This window comes from Lagopus muta, chromosome 18, assembly GCF_023343835.1.
Source record: "Lagopus muta isolate bLagMut1 chromosome 18, bLagMut1 primary, whole genome shotgun sequence".
In the NCBI taxonomy this organism is placed as follows: Eukaryota; Metazoa; Chordata; class Aves; order Galliformes; family Phasianidae; genus Lagopus; species Lagopus muta.
This window is the reverse complement of record NC_064450.1, coordinates 8,884,380-8,909,793: the sequence shown is the minus strand read 5'-3', so window position 1 is coordinate 8,909,793 and position 25,414 is coordinate 8,884,380. Positions and strand designations below refer to the sequence as shown.

The window sequence follows — 25,414 nt, the reverse complement described above, 5'->3', positions numbered from 1 at the left end:
TTTCTCCTTTCATTGATTGAACATAAAACTAACTGCTTTCCAATGGCTGTTAATGCCTTTTTGGTCATATTTTATGGCAACTTAATGACAACTGCAGTTTTGTTTACTCTGGCAGTAATTATTTGTTGTCCTTTCATGCTGTGCTGCTGATCAATTTTAAGGAATTCAGCAAGCTAAAAGCAGAGAGAGGTCATGGCATCTTTGACTGGAAGCAAAAGCTTTAGGTGTTCATCATAGAGTCAAGGCACCAAATGTGATATGACCTGTGATGCAAAACTGTTTGCTTTAAATCCTGTTTTAGTCTGAGATCTTATCAGTCAATTTGGATTTTAGTAATAGCCATTAATAATCTTTTCATTTCTGGTCATTCATGCAGTGTAAGGAAGAGGTTTATCATTCTGCCCAGAGGCTGAACCAGCAAAGACAGCAAAGCCAATGTGATTCATACAGTGAAGATAGTGGCAATTACCACCAACTTGGTCACGTTTTGCCTTGAACAGCTGGTAAGTCAAGTTTAGTTTTCATCATATATATTCTTAATTATTAGTTCAAGTATAAAATTGTTTAATGAACATATTTAAGAGCATGTAAAGTGCAGAATGGTATCTTAGCTTTGGTTTTCCTAAGATCTGAAGTTAATTCTTCTACAGCTATGCTGTGTCCTAGCTTACCTGTAGATACAGTGCAGCAGTTTGTGCCACATAGAACATAATGTATAATTTAGGTATTTTTTTTTGCTCTGAAATATGATTTTGAAAGGACATGGATGTCCTAAGAGGACATTATGTCAGTATTTACCAATCCCCCCCAAATGCTTTTACAAGGATAACATTTTTATTTGACCTTTGAAGCACCCTGCTGTTAGGGAATAAAAGGTTACTTCAGTGCTTTGATGTGAAAGCAGAAATCAGATCACAAAGAACAAGCTACAGTACGTGCAGTGAGAATGTGTGTATGAAGACTTCTGCCACTGGTCTGGTTAATGCTATACCAGAGTTGTAGTCACAAAGATGAGGTGTGTGTTAGTGGTTAATTCCAGGGTAGTTTCCCCAGAGATTCAGGTTATTTATTATTGGAACCATTGCCATAAGCTTTTTTTTTTAATTCTTGGAAATGCAAAAATCACACTGAAGGGCTGCTGCTGTTTTTACCCTGGTCAGTTCTGCCCTTTTCCAAGAAACACTGCAATGTGTTGTAGTTTGTGACTTGCTATAAGAATGCTAGTAAGATCACTCAGGGCTGCTCTGAACCGTGCTGAGATCTCCTTACTTGTTTCATTTTGACCTATGCTGGGTATGTGCAGAGGTGTCTGTACGTAAAAATCTCCACTGGGTCCATTCTGGACATCACCTGTTTCTAAACTTTTAGTCTGGGATATGCTGTAACAATATTAGTTGTCCCAATGATGTATCAGGTCTAGCATCTTTCAATGAGAGTTGTTACTTCAGACTGCACAGTGTAAAATCCAAACCCACGCCTGATGGGTGATGTGAGGACAGTGTCCTCATATTGGAGCAGGGGGCACAAATGACCTGAATTTGGAGCCTTAACTTACTCTTACAAAATGGCTTACATCTATAAAAATGAAATGCTGGTGTTCAGTGAAAAAGCAACAGAATTATGTAAGTTGATCTTTGTTTTTGTTATTACTTATTTTTGCCTGATCCTATTTCCATTGGTCCCTTAGGAGTCATTTTAACAGCTTACTGAGATCCCCTTACAGAGGTTTTCTAGACTATGCAGCTTGCGTTTACCTTTCAGTTTTTTCATTTCATGCCTTGTATGTGATTTGAAAACATGTGAAGTATGATGATCTTCAGTACGGTTTTGCATCTCACTGGTCAAAAATGCAGATAATTTGCTTTAGATAATTCCAGCAGTTGCTTTGTTTCCCTGCATTTGTTCCACACATTGTTACAGTGTTCTGATAGTGTCAGCATACAGAAAACAAACACACATTTGTATTTTTTGAGTCATTTCTGATGCACTGATTCTGTGTGGATAGCAAAAATGCCATCTGTTGTATTGTTGGATAGCTGCATTTTCTACAGAATTTAGTTTCTCCTTGGATTTGCTGGTTCCTAATGGAAGAAAAACTTGAGATTTTAGAGAGGACTGATAAAGGCATAAGTTATGTTGACTTTAATAACAGGTATTTTTTGTTTGGTTTTAGTAATACCACAGTAGGTTTGAGAAGTCCTATTAAGTGGATAAAGCTAATTTATTTAATGTAAACTTATTAAAGGTCTACACAGCTTCTCAGTAAGTTTCCCATTTGGCCTACAGGCTTAATGAAGCTTGGAACCTCTCCATAATGTAATATCATGACAGTTGGATGTACTGAATCTGCTGCTTTTGGTATAAAAACAAAATCCCAAAGCAAACACAGTGAAATATACTAAGCTAGGATTGAATTAAGTGTTGGTTGGATCTACTTGTGTTTTTCTTGTCCTCTTCTTTATGATATTAGGGTTTGTACAGTGAATGCAAATTGTTCTCTCTCATGAGTTTACTATTACCTGAGTGGTATTTGGAATCAAATGGCTTTGGAATACTGAAAATTTCTTTATCAACATACTTAAAACTGTGCATGAAAGGGATTTTTGCCATAGAAGTCTTGCAATATATTCCAATGATACAGTTCTGATCAATGGTAGTGTAAGAAAACCTTGTTGAGCAGCTGTTTTTTCTTCTAGAAACCACTAGGTGAAAATGACACAGCAAATGCAGAATTTAAGTCTCCTCCAGAGTAAAAAGAACAGTATGCCATCTTCTCCAAATGCTGCAAAGCGACTGTATCGGAACCTGTCAGAGAAGCTGAAGGGGAGCCACACGTCCTTTGATGAAGCGTATTTCCGAGCGCGCTCAGACCGGCTCAGTCTCCGTAAGACCTCGATGGTAAATACCTGACATTTTTCAGCTTGTCAGTTCCCTTCCTATAAATCTGTGTGCTTTTCATCATCACAATTCATCTGTTCCCTGACCAATATTCCCTGCTGTATATTCTTTTCAAGCTTAAATCTGTTTTTGATTCTATGTCAAAATACAGTCTGACCTTCTTGAAGGCCAAAGCAACGTACAGTGATGTTGCTTTATCTTAGGAGTAAGATCTTAACTTAGCATTAAGGCTGGTCAGAGACTGTGATGAAGGTCTCTAGATAAGACTGTAAAAAGATTACATAGGAAGCAGTGTAGCCTGGGTGCTCTACACCATACAGAACAGAGCCAGGCATTCTAGTGCTAGAACAGGAAAGCATGTTTGTTTCCACTGGGCTTAGTACTCACAAGTGCTCCTACTTGTGCCAGAGCTGGTGAAGCTGAACAACCTACAGCATATGCATTTTGAAGAATGGGATGTCTGTGAAGTAATAACAGCGTAAGCTCAGTGCATAACAGAATCTTTTATATTTGCTGGAGGAAAATAAATCTGCTGTTGATATTGCCATTTAAAAAAAATAATTCTCTTTTCCATAAGTAGGAACACATCTGTCATCTTCTCTTCTGAAAGATTTTGAGGGAGATCCTCTCCACTTATGAATAGCAGTGACATAGGACATGTGTGCAAATGTGCCAGAAGTCACATCTTGGAGCCATTACTCTGATGTACTAAAGCAGATGCTTTAACTTCTGACCAGTGCATCTCTAAATATACATTTCTAATTACATGTTCCTTCAAATATGTATTCCTCTGTCATGTTTAGGTGATGAGAAATGGCAAATGAAGATAGCCCAAAGTCTGAGGAGCAATGCACTGTTGAGGCCTCAATCCTCTGCTATCCACAGAACTATTTACTTATGGTCCCACTTACCTCCCTTTTCAGTGCAGATCTATCAGGCTGTGATTGAATAGTGCCTATTCAGTCAATTTAATGAGGAGAATCAATTTTACACTGTTATATTGATGGTTTAATGCAATAGAGACTTCAGCTAACTTTTTCACCACAAGCACTACACTACTGGGTGAGTGACGCAGCTTTTGTCACTGCAGACCTACCGTGAGTGTAAGCATCTCTGGCTATTACCAGCGGTGTCCACAAGAGTCAGTGAATAAATTCCCACTGGACTTAAAAGGCTTTGGGACCCTTTCTGTCTGTTATGCCTGTTTTTTTTTCAGTTTTCCCTAGAAATAAATGGCAAGCAAACCACCAGTTAAGGGCTGGAAATATTCCAGGTAGCTAGCTGATGTATTTTCTAATCATTGAATTTCTGTGGTACAGAGGTAAGTCAGTGACTAAAAGCATGTCTCCAGACAAGTGAGTAACATTTGTTAGAATTTGATGATTCTTTTTTTCCCCAGTTTTGGCTGGTGAAGAGTTTTCTTTCCATTCTCTCTTACTGTGCAACACTTTCCATTCAGTAAATTGTTGTCTTGCTGCAGACATAGCAATGTCCCAAAATAGCTTTATTCTTGAACTCATGTTTATCAAAACAAGTCTTTGCAGAAACTACTTTAATGTTTTTTTCCAACTCCAGTAGCACATAGTAGACTTTTTCAGGCTAACCTAGAGCAAATATCTTGAAAGGGGTACTTCATTTTAATTAAGCTACGTAAGATTGCATTTCTAAACACTAACAGCCCTGAATCACTTACTGGAACATGGTTATTACTTACTGCAAAGCAATACTGTAGTTCTTTTCAGTATATATATTTGTGCACTGGTGTAACACCTAAATAAATTAATCACATAGCACAGCTGCCTAGCTAACGATGAGAGGCTGCAAGTCCGCATCAAGGAAAAAGACATGTCTCTAAACCTTACCTGATCATTGTAAATGGGATTGAGTTTCTCTTTGAATTCAGTGACTTTGTCTAATCAGAGAAGAATAGAAATATCTAGCAAATGAAAATGAAGGCAGAAATCAGAAGGGTCTTGTTAATATTAGTGACAGTTTGATTGAAACTGAACACGTGCTTCTAACAACAGTACATCTTACCCCCATCTGAGGTTCTTAGCCCTGAACTGCAAACATCTGAACAATGCTGCGATTCTAGAGTCACTTATATAAGAATACAATCAGCTTTACTGCAGCAGAGAACAATATAATATTCAAGTATATTCCTATTTTCTATGTGAAAGCAAATAGTTGTGGAAAAGTTGGTCAGGAGCACAGAACATTTTCTGGGCTTGGAAAGCCGGGCTCAGTGCAGGCTTTCAAATGGGACAATTATTAGCATGGCTGAAAATGTGGTAGTTATTTCACTGTCTCACCAGGGTGTTTTTTTGAGTGAAATAAGTCTATTATGGTTAGATGCACGCTACTGTGTGGATGAGGGATACATACATGCCTATTTGGAAATGTCATATCATAATTCCATGTTTTTACAATCTCTGAAGTCACAAGAAACGCCAACATATTTCAGACTAATGGTTGTGTCTGAATTGTTCATTTGGAAGACCTGATATTTACAATTTGGTCTGAAAATTATTTGGATTGGAAGAAGTAGGTTATAAACTTAATGCTCTGTTTAAACGAGTGCAACTTTTTCAATTCGTTTTCTAATTCATTTCTAATGAAATGAAGAAATAGCAATTTGGTTGTATTTTTTTTCATTTTTGGTGGAATGTTTGTGCCAGTAGATTCCCTGGCCAGAGCATTTATAAGGAACTAACTTAAGCATGTGCTTATATTTTGTACGGCAAATGACTTCAGGAGGAAACTTCAGAAATACTTCAGGTATTTGGGTTGGCAAGTGAAAATCTGATGATGCGTTTTTAAAGACATCTATGCAGGTTTAAGTCTTGACAATGAATCCAACAATAACAAGTCAAATCAAAGTTTGGAAAATAATTCTACAGGAATTGTTCAGGTAGGTAAAATCTTTTGTCAGAGTACGTATCTGTGCTTGGAAAAGGGCCAAATGCTTCTGTCAGCCACATCACAGTTAATTTCAGCTGCAATACTGAATGCAGGCATCTTCCTTATTATGTAACAGATCTTTTTGTTCGTTCTTATGTAATGCAAGAAATTTCTGCTATGCAGTACAGACTGAGTTTCACGCAGAATTGGAATTAAAGCTCAATAATGGTCTGCAGCCCTTTCGGTGGCATTCTACAGATGATAATTCACTGAACCTTTCTGCACAATCACGAGGCCAATGAAAAGAGGGGAATATTTTGATTTAAGAAAGAAATGGAAACAGTGCACATACAGAGCCACAGAAGCGAAAATCTGAATGGAGAAATACCCAGTTTCCTGTTCTGAATCCGTACCACAAGTCTGTCACTGATTAATACAACCAGCTCTGCCTTTCTTTTCTGCTCCCCAAGTGATTGCCAGTGTTTCTTCAAATGAACTTAAGGAATAGAAATGAGGTCTAATGTAGTCATTCTGTTTAGTTCAACTAATCACCTTTGTAATAAGCTCTTTATGAATTAACTGTTAAGTAAGTTCATTTTCTGTGATCACTTACAAGAGCAATTTGTTCTTGCTTATTTTCTGATTGCATGAGCATGGAGATGCTTCTGAAGCATAATTCCATTTATTTCTTTAAATAACAGCACAGGGGAAGTTCCAAAGTAAGTAGGAAAAGAATTTGAAATGAGTTTAAGCTGAGATGAAATTAATGTCTTTTATAAAGTAGATAAAATATATTAACCATTTCACCAAAAATACCTACTTTTCCAATCAGTCATATGAAAAACAATCTTCCATTTCACAGTTACTCGACTGAAATAATGACATTTCAAAAATCTAAAGAGCATGGCCTTTTTACTTCAATCAATGCACTGTTTATGGTAATTCTGAGTCCATAGTACAGTGATGTGCAGCTGTTAAATGGAGAGAATTGACTTGAGTGGGAGTCAATGCCATTTAGCACGTGTAGAATAGCACAATTAATTAAAATATTTTGTAATTAAATTAAACTAAGCCTCTTTTGGTTTCCAGCTAGTGCACCTCATCTCTTTGGACTGGGGGGAAAACACCAGAATATGGCTAAGATCTGTCATCTTGGAGCAGATTTGTGGACTACTGGAATAAAAGAAAACATTTCTGCATTGCAGTAACAATTTGTCATTTTTAACTTAAAATAATAGATATCTGACCTCCATTCCAACCTTCACTGGGGATGTACCCTCTCTAATGATGGTATACATCCTGAAGGACAATTTTTTTTTTCCCTTGAACAGAGGCATAAATAGAGAATGATAAATTGAGCTGCTCACCATTTAGTTTATTCTCAGATTTTTCTCTTCCACCCAACACTGAAGTAGGATCCTGAGTATTTGACAGTAAAGTGACATATGAGTCCCAGAATCTAGAGAAGAATCTGAAAACAAGAACTTGATAGACACCTATTTTTTATGAAACACTTGTGTAAGTATTGTCTTTTATTCTGCTTGGAAATCTACATATAAACTATTTCTCCAGAGTGAGTTATCTTTTCTATTCAATAGTCTGAAAGGTTTATTTCCAAGTCAGCACTACTGTCCTGGATTTACTTTCTTGTTGCTCAGTTCATGTCATCCACATACAATCATCAAACTGAAGTATCTCATTTCTCTGTATTGGAAATCTGGGGTAACCTTTTGGTTCTGCTGATTCCTAATAATCAGCATATTAAAACTTCAAAGGCAACATAATCTTTGCAGTTTCTTAGTGTGATATGAATACTTTACATCCAAAGCAGTAGATGGAAAGATCTCTGTCAGGTCATACAATATTTGAAGAGATTTCTAAGTTTAAGCATAACTGAAAAGGCCAGATCAAGTTCCAGCTTGTAGCTGTGTACTCACGTTTTCAGAACCACTTGTAAACCATTAGTCTGTGTATTCTGGGAGGAAATGAAAGATGTTCCAGCAGATCAGTGCTGTCAGAAAGTGGTGTTTCACTGAAGGCTTAGGCAAGGGTATTCCAAATTAAAAATGCATCTGGTAAAAAAGGAAAAATAATTTTTCTTCTGTGGGTGAAATGTTGATGTCTAATCACAATGGAAGACAGCTTCAATTCACTGTTTAATTCATACAGTAACAAAAAAGTTGCTGTTTAACAGTCATTGTGTTTCTTCTATTGTGGGTTCTGGGATGCAGAAACCAGTTTACATCCATCTGCATCACTTGATCTCTTACGTAAGCGTTTTTTAGTACGTCCTTTGGCACAGTATTTCTGCATAGACCTCAGTTCCATTATGAGACCACAAGCTGAGCCCTCCTTGCTTAGCTGGGCCTCTTGCTTCTACTGATTCGTTCTTAAGAGGAAAAAAATAAATAATTGTGGCAAGAGGACACTGGGAAAGAATTTAAAGAATCCTGGCAAATAACATAATTACTGTAGGCTCTGGAAGGATGTTCTCATAACAGAAACCTTCAGACCATGCTATCCTCCTGCCCCTCCTTCTCCCCTGCTCTATTAGGAAGTGAAAGCTGTTTGGGTTGTTGTTTGTTTGTTTCGTATTACACAGTTCTTTTACCTCCTTGACTTTGGTGAATAGAAAGTTTAGTGGCTCCTCCTGCTTGAGAGTTGGCATCACATGTGCCCCTGATTTTTCTTACTTTTGAGCTCATGTTCTCTGCTGTTCAGACATGTCTTTTTCTGATCAAGGATCAGTGCATTCAGTCTCATTTCTACATTTTATTTAAGGGCTATATATTTCAAAGCTTCTTCTAGCTACAAGCTAAATACAAAAATATGAGTAGTGAGAAATGACTGAAATGTTGGAGTGAGCACGAGATCACACCACACCTGTGAAAGTTCCTCCCAGAATTGTTTTATTTGACTTCTGGTTAGTTGAGTTTGTACACCTGAGGTTTTTACTTCAAATTTTGAGAATGAAAAAGTAAGTAGTACAAGAACCTTTCAAAATCATAGTCTTTCATCCAGCCTCACATCAAAAACATACCCTGTTGCCCATATGGTCAATTTCAGGTCCAAAAAAGAATGATGGGTTTGAATCTCACCTGAAAGAGGCTCAAGCACGCAGGTCTAGAAGTAGAGCAAGCTCAGTTTTCCTGCAAACATCTTCCATGTTCCTAGCTGAACTTAGGATGGGAAGGCTCAGTATTTTATAGTAATGTCACAAAAGTCATTTCCATAATTTATTTCCTAAAGTTCCAACATTTTCAAGTTCTACTGAATTTCTGTTTTTGCTGGTACACAGAATTTCCAATGCAATGAAGCTATGTTTGAGGCCGTAGAACAGCAAGATCTGGATGCTGTTCAGATTCTTCTCTATCAATACACACCAGAGGAACTGGACCTGAATACTCCAAACAGTGAAGGACTTACTCCTTTGGATATTGCTGTTTTAACTAACAACATCCCTATTGCTAGGACTCTTCTACATGTTGGGGCAAAAGAAAGCCCACACTGTAAGTATTCAGTTTGAATGTTTTTAGATAATTCTGTAATAATTAGGTTTGCTTTTGTTTGGGAAAATTAATTGTGTTACAAAATCTGACTTTTTTTTATCATGAAGCTGATTATACCTGAAATAGCTGCACAGTGCTGGAAGGATATTTGCAGAATTATCTCCTTGTTGAACGTGTGCTCAGCAGATAGTTTTTGTTCCCTATGTAAGGTAGAGTAAGTATGAATCCGATTGAACTTCTAACCTAATAAACAGTGAGGCAGCTGAGTTAATATCAATACTGAAAATAAATCTTGAAAATATGGAAACAGGAATGGAGTGATCATGGTCTGAAACAGAGGTTGTCATTAAAAATGAGAAGAGTATGGGTATCTGGGCTATGGTGTGTTTTGGTTATTTTGATCTTGGTTATGCTGCCTTCAGAAGGCTGGTTGTGTTGAAATCTATCACTTCCATTACTTCAGACTCCTGCTCCTATCTCCTCAGCCCTTCTCTTCAAATAGCCTCAACGAGAGTTTCCAAGCTGTAGAGAAGCAAAGGATATCTGAGCACAAAGCAGACCTTCACACTTCACTGGAATGCTGTCACTGCTTATAACTGCGTATTGTAGTTATAGAACTATCCTTTGTATTCCTTCACAGGCATTTAAATGCACAATTTGTGGGCTGCAGGGTGACTTACCAAACCAATTAATCAACCGTAAACCATGACACAAACTCTGACGCCTTACTTATGTCTAAAAATACACCAATGTATGTGAATTTGTTTTAAACTGTCAATGCCTATATTTAGGACATTCCCAGCAAGGCTATAATGAGACTGTGTTTGAGGGGTTCGGCCACTGCAGACTCTGCCATTAATTTGAAGTTAGTTAAATTAACAACATTTAGTGCTGGCATGTCAATCTCAGTGCTGCAGGAAATTGCACCTTGAGGCTACTAACATTGCCAGTTTTTTCACTGGAGAGCGTGTGTGCATGTGTGTGTGTGCATGTTGAGTTTTTTTTGCCAGACCCTCAGTGTTGGTACACCTTTATTGCTTTTCTATGTCCACAGCACTTATATTATCATTTATTCTGGCCTCCTTTAACCTTCCCTGGAGATTTTTGCATAGTGTAGCTGCTCAGTGAAAAGATTTTTTTAGCTTTATATTTATTTGTTTATTTTTCTGTCATGGTTCATGACTGAGGCTTTAAAAAAAAGTGTGACAGCATTTAGAGTACATGATTGACTGCTGAAGCAACATTCATTAACCATGACAAATCTAGAGGAAAACACAGTCTTGAGTGTTCTAAACAGCAGTAAAAAAGACTAAACTAATTTTTCATTGACCTCATCTGTAAATAAATGCAGTCTGATGGCGAGCAGGGGCAATCATAAATTAGTATTCATTTCCTGTAATTAATGCAAACATGCCTATGAACACAGAGAATATGAATATATAACCACCTCATTTCCATTTCAAAATATACCCACCAAATTTCCACTTCACTTATCTTGATTTTTAGCTTTTCTGATTGAAATAATGGTCAAAATGTCCTCAGTAAAAAGCAGAGGGCTGTTTTGGTGTGTTTTATTTTTTAATTTTCAGCTTAATGGTTTACAGTTGCTACTTAGGAACAAAATGCAAAAAAAAGTTATTTTCAGCACTTAAAACAAAAGTCTGCAGCAGTTTCCTGTGAGGCTTTAATCTTGGGGAACAGACAGCAGTCACTTCCCCCCCCCCCCTTAGTGTTCCTGCTTTCTTTTCTGTACCTAACCAAGCCTTCTAGAATTAAACCCATTCTGTATGATATTAGGCCTGCAAGGATGTGATTAGAACCCAGCAGGAGCATTTTCATTTCACTGTGGTGATCAATTGAGCAAGACTTTGCCGGGCTAAGTGGGAGGGGTGGGATTTCGAGGTAAGATTCTGACTCGTACCGATTTTGGGACAGGACACAAACATCTTTTAATCTGATTGTAAGCGGGTGCATGGCACAAACACACACTTGAGAAGCTGAGGTAAATGATTTCCCCACCGCAAGTGCACACAGGGAGCTTCTCACAGAGAGAACTCTTGTTCTTCTGCTATATTAGACATAGAGATCAAGTTGAAATTTCACTGCAGCATCAGTGCTGTAGGAGAGAGGATCTGAAGGACAGATAGCTTGCAGCTGCCTGGAATAGGCAGAACAGCAGATAAAAGAACAGAAAGTAAAACTCTGATCTCCTTTTCCACATGGACCTCAGGCTGTATAAATCTTAACAGGAGCCCAGCATTTCTTAAACATGAAGCAGGATCAGAAATTGCAGCATTTAGAATATTAATTTAGTAGGGAGGAAGCGAGACATTTGCTCTTGTCAAAGCCCACTGCATTATTAATCTTTTCAGTTGCTTTTGTTCGCATATTTGTGGTCTGGCTAGGTTTGTTCATGTGAACCTAAATATAAATAAGATTAAAATTTCCAACGACTGATTTGATACATTTCCAAGACCAGACAACTGCGGATCTGAATGGTGATGAAAGAGAGAGAGCCAGATCCTCAGTGAAATCTTGAACCAATGCCAACCTACAATCACCTGAAGTTCTGGCACATAAAATCTCCTTTCTCAGTCCTGTTTTGCTATCAGATGTGTTGCACGCTTATTGTAGGCATGAAGCCAGGAAACTGTCACCTTTGGCCTCTCAGTAAACAGCCAGTTGTGAGGACCAGCAGATTCCAGTAAGCCTGGCCTCTTGATGTCCATACAAAGAATGATCAAACTTCAAGAGGGATGGCTACAGGCCAGCTTCTGAAAGAGAGGTCTTAGAAACAGCCACTCTTCAAAAGCAACCTTTGGATGTCAGAGGTGCTGGGTAATTCTTCACTCTCCTCCTGTGGTTTTAAAGATTCCTTGTCAGTTTTCACATTATTGTGCAGCATTATACTTAGACTCTGATAGGTTTCAATGGTGATACGGTTACACGAGACAAATGGTAAAATTAAAATGAGGTTCAAACTGGATAAAGCAAACACCTTTTTCAATCACAGGTCAGTAAAGCAGTTGTACATATTGCTCAGAGAGCTTGTAAAGCTCCATCTCAAGAAGTTTTCCAGGCCAGATGGGTAATTCCTCAGAAACTTGGCCTGAACTTGCATCTTGTTTTCAACAAGAAGCTTGAACATTAAATTTTGAACAAGATAATTAGAAAGGCCCTTCCAACCCAATTTATCCTGTAATCCTATGATTCCAGTTTAGGAACTATACATTCATATGTGCATATATGATCACTCGTTATGATGTCAAAAGCCAGTCAGCCTTGGTCCCTTACGTCAGCTTCATGTTGTCAGAACCACATACTGCTCCTGGCTTATGCAAGTGAATGGTGGTGAAGCCTGTGCAGCACTGCTGCTGTTCGTATTAAAAACACAGGCAGACTAGCAGGCTGGCTGTCCCTACACAGCAACACTCCATTATTGTTAAGAGGAGCATCTTGTGCCAATTCTAAATAAATGTGAATCCTTGTGAAGTGTTTTAAATAAATAAGGGGTTTTGTTTAGAACTGTCTCAAAGCTCGTCTGCAAAATCACCAGGCACCACAGAAAAGCTGCTTTCTGTGACTTCGGAATTTTTTTCTTGTATGTTATTTCCTGTGGATTGAACATCAGATAAATTCTTGCACTGCTCAGATTAAACAGCTTTACAAATCCTATTTTCTAAACTGTTAATAGTTTGAACAATTGCAGGCTAAAAGCAGTTCTGAAAAATAGCATTTGATTCACTACATTTCTCTGTATCATCAAGGGCTGGTGTAGGGCAGTCTTGTGGACCTGGGCTAAGAATTTTAGTTTATATCCAATGTGGCTGTCATTTTTCACACTTATGCAGCACACAGTATTTCATACAGGCAATTCATACTAATTAATGTTGAATTAAAATCATTCTGAGCACTTGAGACTAACAAAATCTCCACGTGTCAAACAGCTCACAATCCGTCAGGTCTGTCAGAACTGATTACAGGCCAAAGTAAAGGGCAACACTGAGGCACAGAGATAACTGGAAAGAGAATCACTGTACTTCAGCTGTGGCCCTTAAACACAAAACTCTCATTCTTAACTTTGCCAGTTAGGTCTCTCTCCACTTGTAGAGATTTATATATTGTGTATTGTTTTTAGCTATAACCAACACCAGTTTCTTTCTTCCTGAGAGACATATGATGCATATGACATATGAAACATATGGTATTATGGCAAAGTAAGAGTTAGAGACCAATTTCTTTATTATTTTACTTCTTTTATAGTATTCTATCAACCTAAAACATGTAAGCAATTTCAGGCTCATTAAGACATTGTTAAGCTTTTGAGAAACACCGGAAGATAAAATCTACTGTTTATTCATGTCATTATCCCATTTAAGTGGCCAGATCCTTAAGTGTGGTACAAATTGGTGTGGCTCTAATCAGGTTGATGACAAGGTATCTGTTGGAAGGCACAGCGTTCAAGGATTTGGCCTTATGTGGGTTATGTTGGAATGCATAAGGCCAGAATTTTGTCACATGAGACCATGAAGCAATTATTTACTTTTCCCTTTTCTTGGTAGTTGTTAACATGGAAAGCAGGTCAGTGCATCTGTGTACATTGGTCCAGGAAGCACAGCAGCGAGTTACTGAATTGTCTGCACAAGTGATGAATGAAGGCCTTGGTACAGACAACACAGAAAAAGAGAAGCAACTAAAAGCATGGGAATGGAGATACAGGCTATACAAGCGCATGAAGGCAGGCTACGAGCATGCTAGTAAGTAGAAGAAAGTAGCTGCAAAGTTTAAGACAAGAACTCTTATGGTGGCGAAAACTGCCTTTGTTGAGCAAAGATGATCCTCACAGCACTGCTGTGAAGCAGATGAATGTTAGGGTGGGAAAAATAAGGCGCTCAGTTAAATGGTCTTCCCAAAAGTGAGAAGGAAATCCGATACTAGTTCCAGAAAGGACCGAGCATCTGAGAGCAGCAAGTGTAAAACTGATGAGATGAGATTACAGATTCTTAGTTCAGGACCTAATGATTCTGTCTTGTCTCTTCACATTTACTTCTGAATGTTATTTCATATGATCAGAGTTTAAAATAAGACAATTACAATATATGAATGCGGAGGAAGTAATAGAGGAACAGTGGTCTTTTTCTGTTGTTGTACTCTATTTTATTAAATAGTTCGGACTTAAAGTAGTTGAGTTTTTCTTAATATTTGGTTTAAAATGAACTTAGATTTTTCGTATAAAAATTATCAATACTTATTTTTATTGTTGACATCTACATGTGACGTTTCATCAGCATAGTTACAAATTGGGCTACTTGGGGTACAGAACTGTTTAAAGAAAATGGGAATAAAAAAAGAAATAAGCAGGACTGAACTCTTTCATATTTGGATCTTTTAGCTGTACCCTTCCTCTTCAATAAAATACAATCATTGCCATTAACATTTTTACAGCCACCTTTATATATGTATGCACTTGGAAAAATTTTCTCAATTTTATTGTATTTTCTCAATTCTATTGTATTCTAAGACTGTTTCTTCAAGACAGAGGTAGTGCCCCTTGTATTAGATATTAAATACAGCCCAATTCAGCAGAAAGTTAATAAAACGATTTTTTTAATCAGTTCCAGCAGTGTCATGACATTTTGATTTCTGAATTGAGTCTGATTGATATTCTGTGAACTCAGCTTTTTTAAAACAAACAAACAAAAAAACAAAAACCAACGACAAAACAAAATAATAATAGTAAAAAAAAATTAGGCCTCAACTGACAAATGTGTTTTGGAACTACTGCACTGAAACATTTGTGGAATCTGCAATTTCTGAATCACAATAACGTAAAAAGGTTTTCTGTCATTTAATAAATTTGAATTTGTTAGTGAAACTATAAAAGTTTAATTAGCTCTTTGTGGTTTTGTCCTTTCTCTCTCTTCCTACCCACCCCAAGAGATTTATAGGGGCTTTTCATTGACATAATTAGCATGAATCTGTTTTATTAGGTTACATATATGCAGGAAGATATTTTTAACTGAAAGGAGCCAAAAACCATGATAGAAACAAATGGTGTCTGCAGGATATTGTTAGCAGGGCACTAATTAAAATTCTCAAAAGGCAGAGAACACAAACACCTACAACCCAAAGCTCACAATTGCAGGGTGATTTTCAGTGGGTTCTTTGAAGACTCAGAAACATTGTTTGAATAGGATTTGTTGTGCTGAAGAGCTGATGTTTTCTCTTCTCTCCCAGGAGCCCCTGAGGCGCCAACCAATGTCTGTCTCATGGTAACAAGCAGTACATCACTCACTGTCACCTTCCAAGAACCTCTGAGTGTCAACTCAGCTGTGGTGACCAAGTATAAAGGTACTGGATTTAGATATCTTTCATTTGCCTTAACAATCTGTAAACCTTTGATGGCCAAGTGAAAAAGGTGTTTTCGCTAGAAATGTCTGACTTTAATTATTTTCATAAGAAATAGCTGTACAAATCGAATGTTCTTTTAAGATTCCTTAAAGACAAAGTTTTATTTAAAAAGGAAAAAACAACAAACAGAAGCTTTCTTCTTGAGTGCTTTGAAGGAGTTTGCTTGATGTTCTGTAGTTAAGCTCAGTGACTGGGTTGACATGAGTCAGCTATGCAATGCAGACTAACTTTTGGTGCCTGTGGGCTTCTGAAACTGTATGTATCCTTGTAAATGCCAAACCCACACCACAGTTCCTTGAAGGAATGCCTCTGGAAGTTGAAACTTCTGGCAGAGGTATCATACAGCCCAACTAATTAGGTATTCCAGGGCTGCCACATCATTCTTGGAAGAGCTATACATATGGAGTGGCACCAGTTAGTTGCAAAGTGGAATGAATAGGAAAATGCTTCCATGTGAATAGCTCTGTTGAGTAGAAAATAATTTCTATTCCATAGGAAATTCCAATCAAAAACAAACAAAAAAAGTTTTATCAAAGATTGAAATCAAAATATTCTGATTTAAGGGAACTTGCTGGTTCTCTAAATTGATTGGAACAGTGAGTTCCTCAGTGTTTAATGGAGCAATATGCAACCTCCAGTTTTAACTTGGAACGTGGGTCCTTCCACAGGTAAAGGGACTTAAAAGCACTTCCTGAAGATCTGAGGCCACCTTTGACTGCTCCAGGGAATAGCTGAGAGTGGAGACCCAGAAAGTCCTCTTAGAGTGGGTTTTGATACGTGTAGGAGGAGCTATGATAGCTGGGTCTGGGGCAGTGTCTTTCCTATTTCTGTGTATAGGTGCCACAGCGATTGCTTCGACAGGAAATATGCAGAGAGCTGCAGTAGAGCAAGTGCCCAGCAGTTCATGAAGTTCCTCTAGAGTGGGACACGCCAGTGCACAGCCTTCAGTGGCATCACAAGCACCCAAAGGACTAAATGAGATTATTTTGGAACAGGCATGTTTTCTTACCACTCTACTTCTGATTTGAGATGCCAGTCATCATTGGCTATGCTCAGTACACTTTTTTTCATAGTGCAAGGAAAAAAACTCCCAGACATCACTAAAACAATCAAAGTGATTCCATTCCTGATAGCCTCAGTAGAAGGGTAAATGACTGTATTACACCTAGTCAGCCTTGCAGTGCTGCAGGAAGTGTTATTTGCAAAAACATCAAAGACCTTTAGGAGACTAAATCGAATTTTAAACAATGGGTTGGGTTGCCAGGAAACTAAATTTCATTTAAGGGCTTCCTACTGCCTGATTTACTTGTGAATATGATACTTGGGCTCCTAAAAGACTTAACTCTCTTGAAAATATTAGCCTGCTCTTTGTAATATGCGGATTTTAAACAAATCTGAAATGTTGTCCAGATTCTCATTATAACAAATGTTGATATTTTCACAGTAAAGACAATTCCCAGATAGAGCTGATTTTTAAATCAGAATATTATTCCTAGTTTTAAAGATTGCAGTATTTTTATCTTGCTAACTCGGCTGTGTTGAGCATGGTTTGCACCTATCAGTTCTGTCCCGTTATGGTAAGTACACCATAAAGAGAATTTGATCCAACTTGACCCAACTTTCCAATCAGACGAGGTGGCATTGCTGTCATATTTTGAATTACTCTCGTTGGTCATCGTTTTATGCTACATCAAGTTGACAGTTCTGGCAGAAAGTTCTTTTTAAATCCTCTGTCCCACGAGAATTGAATATTTATGGTTAGATAAAAAGAAAGATAATTAATAGCTTCTTTTGGTGACTTTTGGGAATTAATTAAGCACTGGTTGTAGAACTGCTTATTACATTATGGAGTGAGATTCTTCATGCTAGTTTTAGAGGCTGTAAAAAAGAAACAACCATTGAAATGATCACTTGTACGAATGATTGGAACCAGCTAGCAATTAGCCTGAAAGGAGATCTTGATAACATTGTCTGAGCATCTTTTCAGTCCAAGTATTAAGCACTTATGCAGAAAGCCATCTAAGTATTTTACTGACTCAGAGAAGAAAGTGAGCTGTTAGGCTTTATTTCCCTCGTTACTTTACCATTTCTTTTTCTAATAAAAGATCAGGAGCATTTGTAGCAGTGTATAGGGAATACCTGCTCATTTACAGAAGCTAATAATGTTCTTTTATATGGATCTGAATTACAGAGGATAAAGCTGACATAAAACTAGACTTTTGTTCAGTCTAGTTTTGTTCCCTAAAAGCACCGAGAAGCTGCCAATTCCTTTTCTTCTGTGTCATCCTTTTTTTTTTTTTTTTTTTTTAACATATTTTTCCAAAGCTTTACTTGCTCAAATGTCATTTAGAAACTAGGCTTGGAACGTTATCTAGCTGTCTGCTATTTTCCTGTGTATGACTTTTCCCTTGTTAGCTGTATAACTTACAAATAATAATACAGGAGAATAATACTTTGCACTCACTCTCTAACCACTAAAACCATCTCACTTCATTAGGAGATTTAATTTTAACCACACACGGTGAATGAGTATTGACTTTGGTGTCCCAGCTGGATGGCAGCTCAGCGACTGCATTCTGTTGAGCCATTGCTTTAAGGAGCCAGAGTATTCTCTACTTCCTCTCCTGGATTGTTGTTTAATGTTGCAGGCACCATCCTAATGGCTTCCTTCAGTTTCCCTCTAGAGAAGGCTACAACGTGGTGGTGGCTGATGTGAAATGATTCCTATGTATATTGTAACTTAGTAAAGTGTTTTGAGGCTGGAAGCAGACAGGCATGCCATAAATCAATAATAATAGTAATAATCTGCTCTGTGCTAGAGGAAGATTCAAAGCCAGAGACACCTCACCCCAGCCAGTTCTAGGAAGGATGTGAAGCATCACCATAATTTGGGAAGAAAAACCCATACCCTTGGCTAATCATGCCCGAAAGCCAAACTTCACATCCCATCATGGAAGCACTTACGACCTACTTTTGTTTTACATCTCTGTAAACGCAATCAAAATGTTCTGTGCTATTAAACAAAATAACACCACAGTTTGAAGCTAGAGTGAACCTTTCTGTATGTTTTAGAGCTACTCTGCAGTCCCCATCTTGTTGCAGAAAGTCACAGCAACAAGGAATCCACGTGGGCACTACTTGACTCCTGGGAACAGCACAAGTGGAGCCCTGGGTCTTATAAGACCTGTTGTCTTTAGCTAATTAGCATTTCTAGGTTTCACAAATTCCACACAATGCATGTACATGGAGAAATCTGTTTGTTTAAAAGAAGAAAGAGTGTTGACAAGCAATTTTTTTTGTACTTGTTTTCTATGCACTTTAATCCTGATACTTATTTTGCTTTTGCAGTGAATAAGTACACATTAACTCTGCCTTTTTGCATATCATTTTTTCATGAATTTTCCATCAGAAGTTGACATAGTTGTGCACTTATACCCAGGTGTAGAAAAGGGAAGAAAAATGGACACAGTGCTGGACATCACCTACTTGGAAGGACCACTGTGCAATGGAAGATCTCCATTTATATTTTACTTACAATTTTTCAACAAACATCTATATCCCTCTTTGGAGGAAAAAAAGAAGAAGAAAAAGAAAGAGCTTGCATAACCAAAGCTGAGCTAATTTATTTAAGAGATAGGAACTGTTTATATTTGAAAAGAGATGAAGGAAGAAAAAATCTGATCCATGTTTGATGTGGCAAACAGAGCTGATCTTCTCCCTGGATGTAGCTGGGGACTTGGATGCCAAGCTCTTTTCCAGATAGGGATGCTAAGCCTGTCTGGTGCACTTCAGCCTTTTGTTACCTTTTTTAGTTACTTTAACAGAATATTTCATTGTAGTCAGGATTTCCCAGCTGCCTTCTAGGATTTCTGTTGGATGGAAAGATTTTATTTTCTATGTCAGTGTAGCTCTTTAGAAAAAGCAAGAGGTGGGCAACTAGATCAGGAAAGAAGAACTTATGCCTTACTTACATTTTGACAAGAAATATCTCCCTGCCTCCTTTCCTCCAAGGCAATTCAGATTTATTTTTTTTACTGGAGCAATTCGTGTAAATGTCTTTAAATCACTGGTTCAGTCCTAGGGAGATATGCAGCAGCCTCAGGATTTTGCTTTGGGATGGCCACATGAAGCGTGTTGGTTATAGACAAGCACCTTTATCCAGGAGGAGCTGTTGCAATTTACTGTTCTCATTGCAAGTCTCAACTAACAGATTTTCTGAGCCACCTTTCATTACAGGTCAGCATCTGAGATCATGAGATGAAGCATTTTGCCAAGTCAGGCCCATAGGATGTGTTGTGTATTTAAAAAAAAACCACAGCATTAGAGATTCTCTGATATCTCGCTGTGTCAGTGGAAGTCTTTCACCACAAACTTTTGTGTGAAAAGCCTCAAAGACTGTACAGAAAGGCAGCTGTGATTTTTGTGTGATCCCATTTGTTTTTCTTTTGACAGTAATGCCTTCACAACCAAACGATCTGATCAGTTTGTGTGGGCCTCTGTCCCTGTAAACATTTACAAACACACAGACATTGCATGTTTTGTGGTTTGTCCATCTGGGTGAACTGCAGTGTTTGATCAAGTTTGGTATTGTTCCATGCAGGCTTCCTGCTTGGTGCATTTGGCTCCACATAGGATTGACTGGTCTAATCGATAGAGCTTATATGAAGGCTGAAGTGCATACATACATACAAAATCTCCTACTTTTTTCCCTCTTTGGTGGCAACTGGCCATTGACATAGCAGTATGAGAGCAGAAAGCAGCAAGCTTGTGCTTTGATTTCTGAAGAATCCTGGTTATGGAAAAGAATACTTGTAGCAGTGAATCTTAGGTATGAAAATGGTGCCTTAACATTAGTGCCTATCGATCTTTGTACAGTAGATGGTGCATCACTGCTTGATTCTGTTCCAGTTTAAAGTGGAATTATGTAGTATTCTGCATTTGATTTGCTCTGGAAACCCTTTTCACTTATTATTCAAAGTTTCTTTGTATGTTTTGAAACTCCTTGTTTCTTTCCCTGGAATGGTTCTTGCTCCATAAAATGGAAAGAGAGAATACTTTCCTTTGTAAGATATTTGAATTTATCCTGCTGAATAGGTGTGGTCTGATATTTTTTACAGTACTTCATTTATGGCATTTTATTAGGTCTCCTGGGCACTTTATTTGCACATTACATTTTGGTAGCTAACAGAACTGTGCAATTCAACTTCTATTTTTATGCCTTGCATGTATAGAAATGTATAAATGTTGGAACAAACCTTTCTATTTCTAGCTCCTGTTAAGGTCTGTAGTATGTGTTGGACTGGGAAAAAAAATCTTTTATGTTAAGTTTGCTAGGCATTTAAAAGCACCTTTGAACATGAATTACACATTAAGTGATGATGTATTTAACTGATGTAGCTGATCAGACATCAATTACTCAGTTTAAGCATTCTTTCTGCTTTCTGTTTCATAAAGATTTTGAGCAACAGCCCAAGGTGAAACGCTATGAGAAAACCCAGACATATAGGCTCTGGTTTTGTCCATCTTTGGTGTCCAAGAAACAGGCTCGTATCACGATGTTGCTGACTTTTAGACATTGCTTTAGTTTTTATACTTGCTTTGGTTTACTAGCATTAATAAGTAATTTTACCAATGATTTGCTCATGGCTGAGTGTTTGAGCTTCCAGTTTATATGTTGGGCAAAGAAGAGGTGAATTTCCTGTAGTGTGACAGGACTGGAACTCAAGAGCTTCAGTTTCTTTCTTTGGGGAGGTTCCCACATCTTTTGATCCAGAGGTTTGGAAATACTCCTTGCTAGAGACTTGATGGCATCAACTACTAATAAGATAGATAGTTAAAAGTAATGTTTTCACAAGGTCGTGACTTTGTGCCTTTGCTCACTATTTGTCTGAAATCTTCTCTGGTCCTTCATGGACTTTTCTGATTCATTTACAAGGACTGAAAACAAGAACAACAAGAATTTGATAATACTCTAGTGCTTAAATTGGACCCACAGAACTGATAAACAAATACACATTTGTGATAGGGTCTCTGGATTGCTGCAAGCTCTTACCTTGTGTGCTGAACATGAATTACAGGGCATGTAGTTTTCATGCATGGGCGCCCAGTTAGTTCACACATGAACACACCATCAGTTTATGCTTGAGCACTCTATTATCTCACATCTCAGCACCCAATCAGTTCACACACGAGCGCTCACTTAGCTCCTGCCTGAGCACTGTGCTGGGCATATTTGGCAGGTTACTTAGCCAAGGCCCACAGGTGGAGGAGGCCTGGGGCTCAGACAGCTCCAAAACCAACAGAGAGCCTCAGGGCTGAGAGTAACCCCCTGGTAGAAACAAAGGAAGCTGAGACTAGGAAAGGAGGAGGGTATGTGTTAAGTGTTTAATTGCTTATGTTTTCTCCCTTCTCAATCTGGATTGGTGATTAGATTAATTGGCAATAAATTAAATTAAGTAAAAACAAGACTGTTTTGCCAGTGACACCTGGCTTTAATGCTAGGGAGAGGTGAATGATCTTTAAATTAATGTAGAGATTTGTTTATAAAGAAACAAAAGCCATAAATATGAGTAATTAACATCTATTCAACAATGTCCCCCTTTAAAAATATGTTACAGGAGGACCAGAAGAAAAGCAGTGCAATCCCATTAAGCAGATTAATTGAATTAGGGTTTGTGTATTTACCTTCTTTGTTAACAGTGCTATGCAGTGTTCCAGTATGTCTTGTACATTTTGATAGATTACTTTTTTGTTTGCATTTGCCCAACCAGTCATTATTAATTAGATTTTAATGTATTATGGTTTGGGAAGAAGCTGAGCCTAAGCCATGCATGCTTCACACAAATGAGTTGTCCTTACTTTCATAAACCTCCCCACTGGCTTTGGTTACACAGATTACATGAGTGGAACGAATCCACTGGGAGTGGAAATTCGTAAGATCAGAGCCAAGCCTGCTATACCTTCCTAGGACATGAAGCCTTTGCATAAGAACCCCATTTATTCTCCCTTTTCACAGCTCTAGTGTGTATTTTTTCTCACTTTCCTTTCCACAGCCAGAGTGGGCTGTGTTGTCATAGGAAGGCTGAGGCACAAATCTTGGTTGTTATCACAGTGCCAGTTTGCATTGTAGCTTTCTAACCAATGTTGTCCCTGCCTACATTCTAACCAAACAGAATTCTTCTTATTTCAGACGGTGTAATTGAATGTGCATAAATGGATGGCTTACATTCTTCATGCAGAAAACCAGATCCATGGGAACACAAAGTGACTCCTCAGAGCCAAACTTTTTTTTTCCTAATGAAGCACCCTTATACAGTTGGTATAACTTGTCTTTCTGCTCTCATTCTTTGCAGAATTTCAAAACACAAGAGACATAAAGAAAACCTGAGGCCAAGTCTGCAAAAATTGGGTTCTTTTTGAAATTAAACCTGGAAAGGCTAGCTCGATGCAGCTAGGAGGCACTGACTAAACAGACAAAATGTGAACAAAATCACGAATATTGGTGTCTATCTGAGCTGTGTGCACCAATAAGCTGGTTCCTCCTGACTGCCTCGTTAGCTCAAGTTGCTAAGACACTGCAAGTGTCAATTGTTACAATTATTTCATAAAGATAGCAGGCAGCAAAAGATGGCATGAAGGGATTTCTGGCATTAGGGCTCTCCTTCAGTTTTACATTTCAAAGGAAGCTGTTAAACAATGCAATTATTTGTTTGGAGGCCCTTGGGAACACAAGCTAGGATCACAGTGTCCTTCAGCCTGGGCCCTGGACACAGGGAGGAAGGGAAGGAGAAAGAATCCTTGCTGCGTTAAGAGTCTGGGTTAAAAGTCATAGTGACACAATGCTTTCCCAAAATCACAACAAGTTAGTAGCAAATGCAAGAGTAAAACCCAGAATTGCAGCTCAGCACACTATTCAGTAGATGCTATCAACTTAACAGCCTAAGTCATGTCCCTGGGTCTAATTAATCTACTCAGCAATTCAGTGAATAATTTAAGTGCAAGCAAAATAAATGCCAGGAGAAGTGACAAATTCTACAGTGGCTTGAGCTATTTACTTTAGCAGGGAGAAGGTGTTTTCCTGAATGACTCCGCAAAAGAGCTGGGAGGTGTTTTGCACCTTCACTTTTTCCCTTATCTGTCTGTCAGTCTTTCTGGAGAGCTGTTTAAGGCATACTCAGTCTGAATAGAAAAGAAACAGGTGAAAACAAACTTGCTTCTTTATTTTAAAGTGTATGAATTGAGTATTAAAAAGGAAAAAAAAGCGCACACAACTTGGCCACAGGTAGGTTACATAACTTAAGCCAGTCTAAAATTATGTGCCAGCAATTTACATGAGTTTTATGTAACTGTTTATACTGCTGTTTATTTAAAAATTACTACTTATCTTGGCGACCGCAGCAACACATCGTGCATTCGCGAGCTCTGGAATACAGGGCACCTTCATTAAAACACATAGTCACCAATATATTAAACACACAAAAAACCCTGCTCTGACATAACGTGAAGTGTCAGATGGAAAGCCGCAACAGCGAAGACATTCAGCGTTCACGACAAAGCAGGCCTGTGGGGTGTTCAGAACAGGACTGGAACATGCGCCATCCTTAATTCACCCAACAGCTTTCAGGTCCTTTGCAGCACGGTTGGTGCAGCCTACAAGACCAGCTCTTGTTCCTGGGCTCTTATAAAGGACCCTCTTCATCTTCAGGTTTTCATACTTGCGTATTTTTATACTGAACTTTTAAAGCGCTGAGGGCAGCCAGCCTTTTGTTCTTTCTTAAAGTACCAAGCACTTCAGTTACACAGAGAGCTGTTATTTTTTGTTTGCTTCCAGAATAGCCTCTTCCAGCACTTTCTCTCTTGGAAAGTAGGCAAGGCTTTAGCAGTGTTTCCATGCTGGGTTGCTCATGCACAAAGTTGCACAGTTTTTAGATCCTGGTCCATCACAAGGGTGAGTAGCTCTGCATTCTGCATAACCAGAAAATGCAAGGAACAGCAGCCTATATCATGGCATTGTGAGTCAGAGCACGATGTGCTGTCAAAAATGACAGTGCTTCAGATGTGTCCGAGGAACTAGTTGATGTCTGGATACTCTTCAGTCCATAGAACAGCTAAAAATTTGAGAAACTCCAAGGGAATTTAAAGCTGCTTACTTCACCCTTGGCTGTTGTTTTGTGCTAAAGCACAACCTCAGCCCTGCCCCTCATGCTGAGAAACACACTGTCATGCTTAGGATTTCAGTGAAGACAGGATATGCTGGCAGCATCTGTATGGAGTGACACCGTTTGATCTACACAACCCTTCCAAGAGAAGAATGGCGTCTGAAATGACTGCACGTCTGTTAGTAGCATGTTCAGCACTTCAGGAGGGGTTTCTCTCATTTATCCTTCTGGAAAATAGAGAATGTCTTAGTCTGCAGCATGTACACAATGTCCTCAATGATTTAATAGAGCACAGTTATAAACCCTGAAAAATCATGGTTTATAATGGAAACTCTGACAGGCCATCAAGTTTAATGGCACTTATAAGCACTGCTATAATTACATCGTCAACAAAAACCTACAACATGGTACAGTAACAGTCTCTACATTTTCATACTAATGTACAGAGATAGCTTCCATTAAGGTTGGCAGTAATTAGATATTTAAAACCCAAGGAGAGTAAGAAAAATATACACTGTAAAGTTCAGGTACAGTAGA

The 25,414-nt window shown here is 38.3% G+C and overlaps 1 protein-coding gene across 4 annotated transcripts in view; it reads left to right on the top strand.

Annotated features, from left to right (window-relative positions):
* ANKFN1 (ankyrin repeat and fibronectin type III domain containing 1) overlaps positions 1-25,414 on the top strand; it is a 113,730-nt gene that overhangs the window by 48,252 nt on the left and 40,064 nt on the right. For all 4 annotated transcript variants that reach the window (XR_007380500.1, XM_048965266.1, XM_048965265.1 and 1 more), the window contains exons 2-6: positions 377-503; positions 2,697-2,898; positions 9,098-9,308; positions 13,871-14,065; positions 15,546-15,659. Coding sequence is in view for 3 of the 4 variants with exons in the window: in XM_048965266.1 (XP_048821223.1) it covers positions 2,713-2,898; positions 9,098-9,308; positions 13,871-14,065; positions 15,546-15,659 (706 nt within the window). In the remaining variant the exon portion in view is untranslated. The remainder of the gene's footprint in view (positions 1-376; positions 504-2,696; positions 2,899-9,097; positions 9,309-13,870; positions 14,066-15,545; positions 15,660-25,414) is intronic.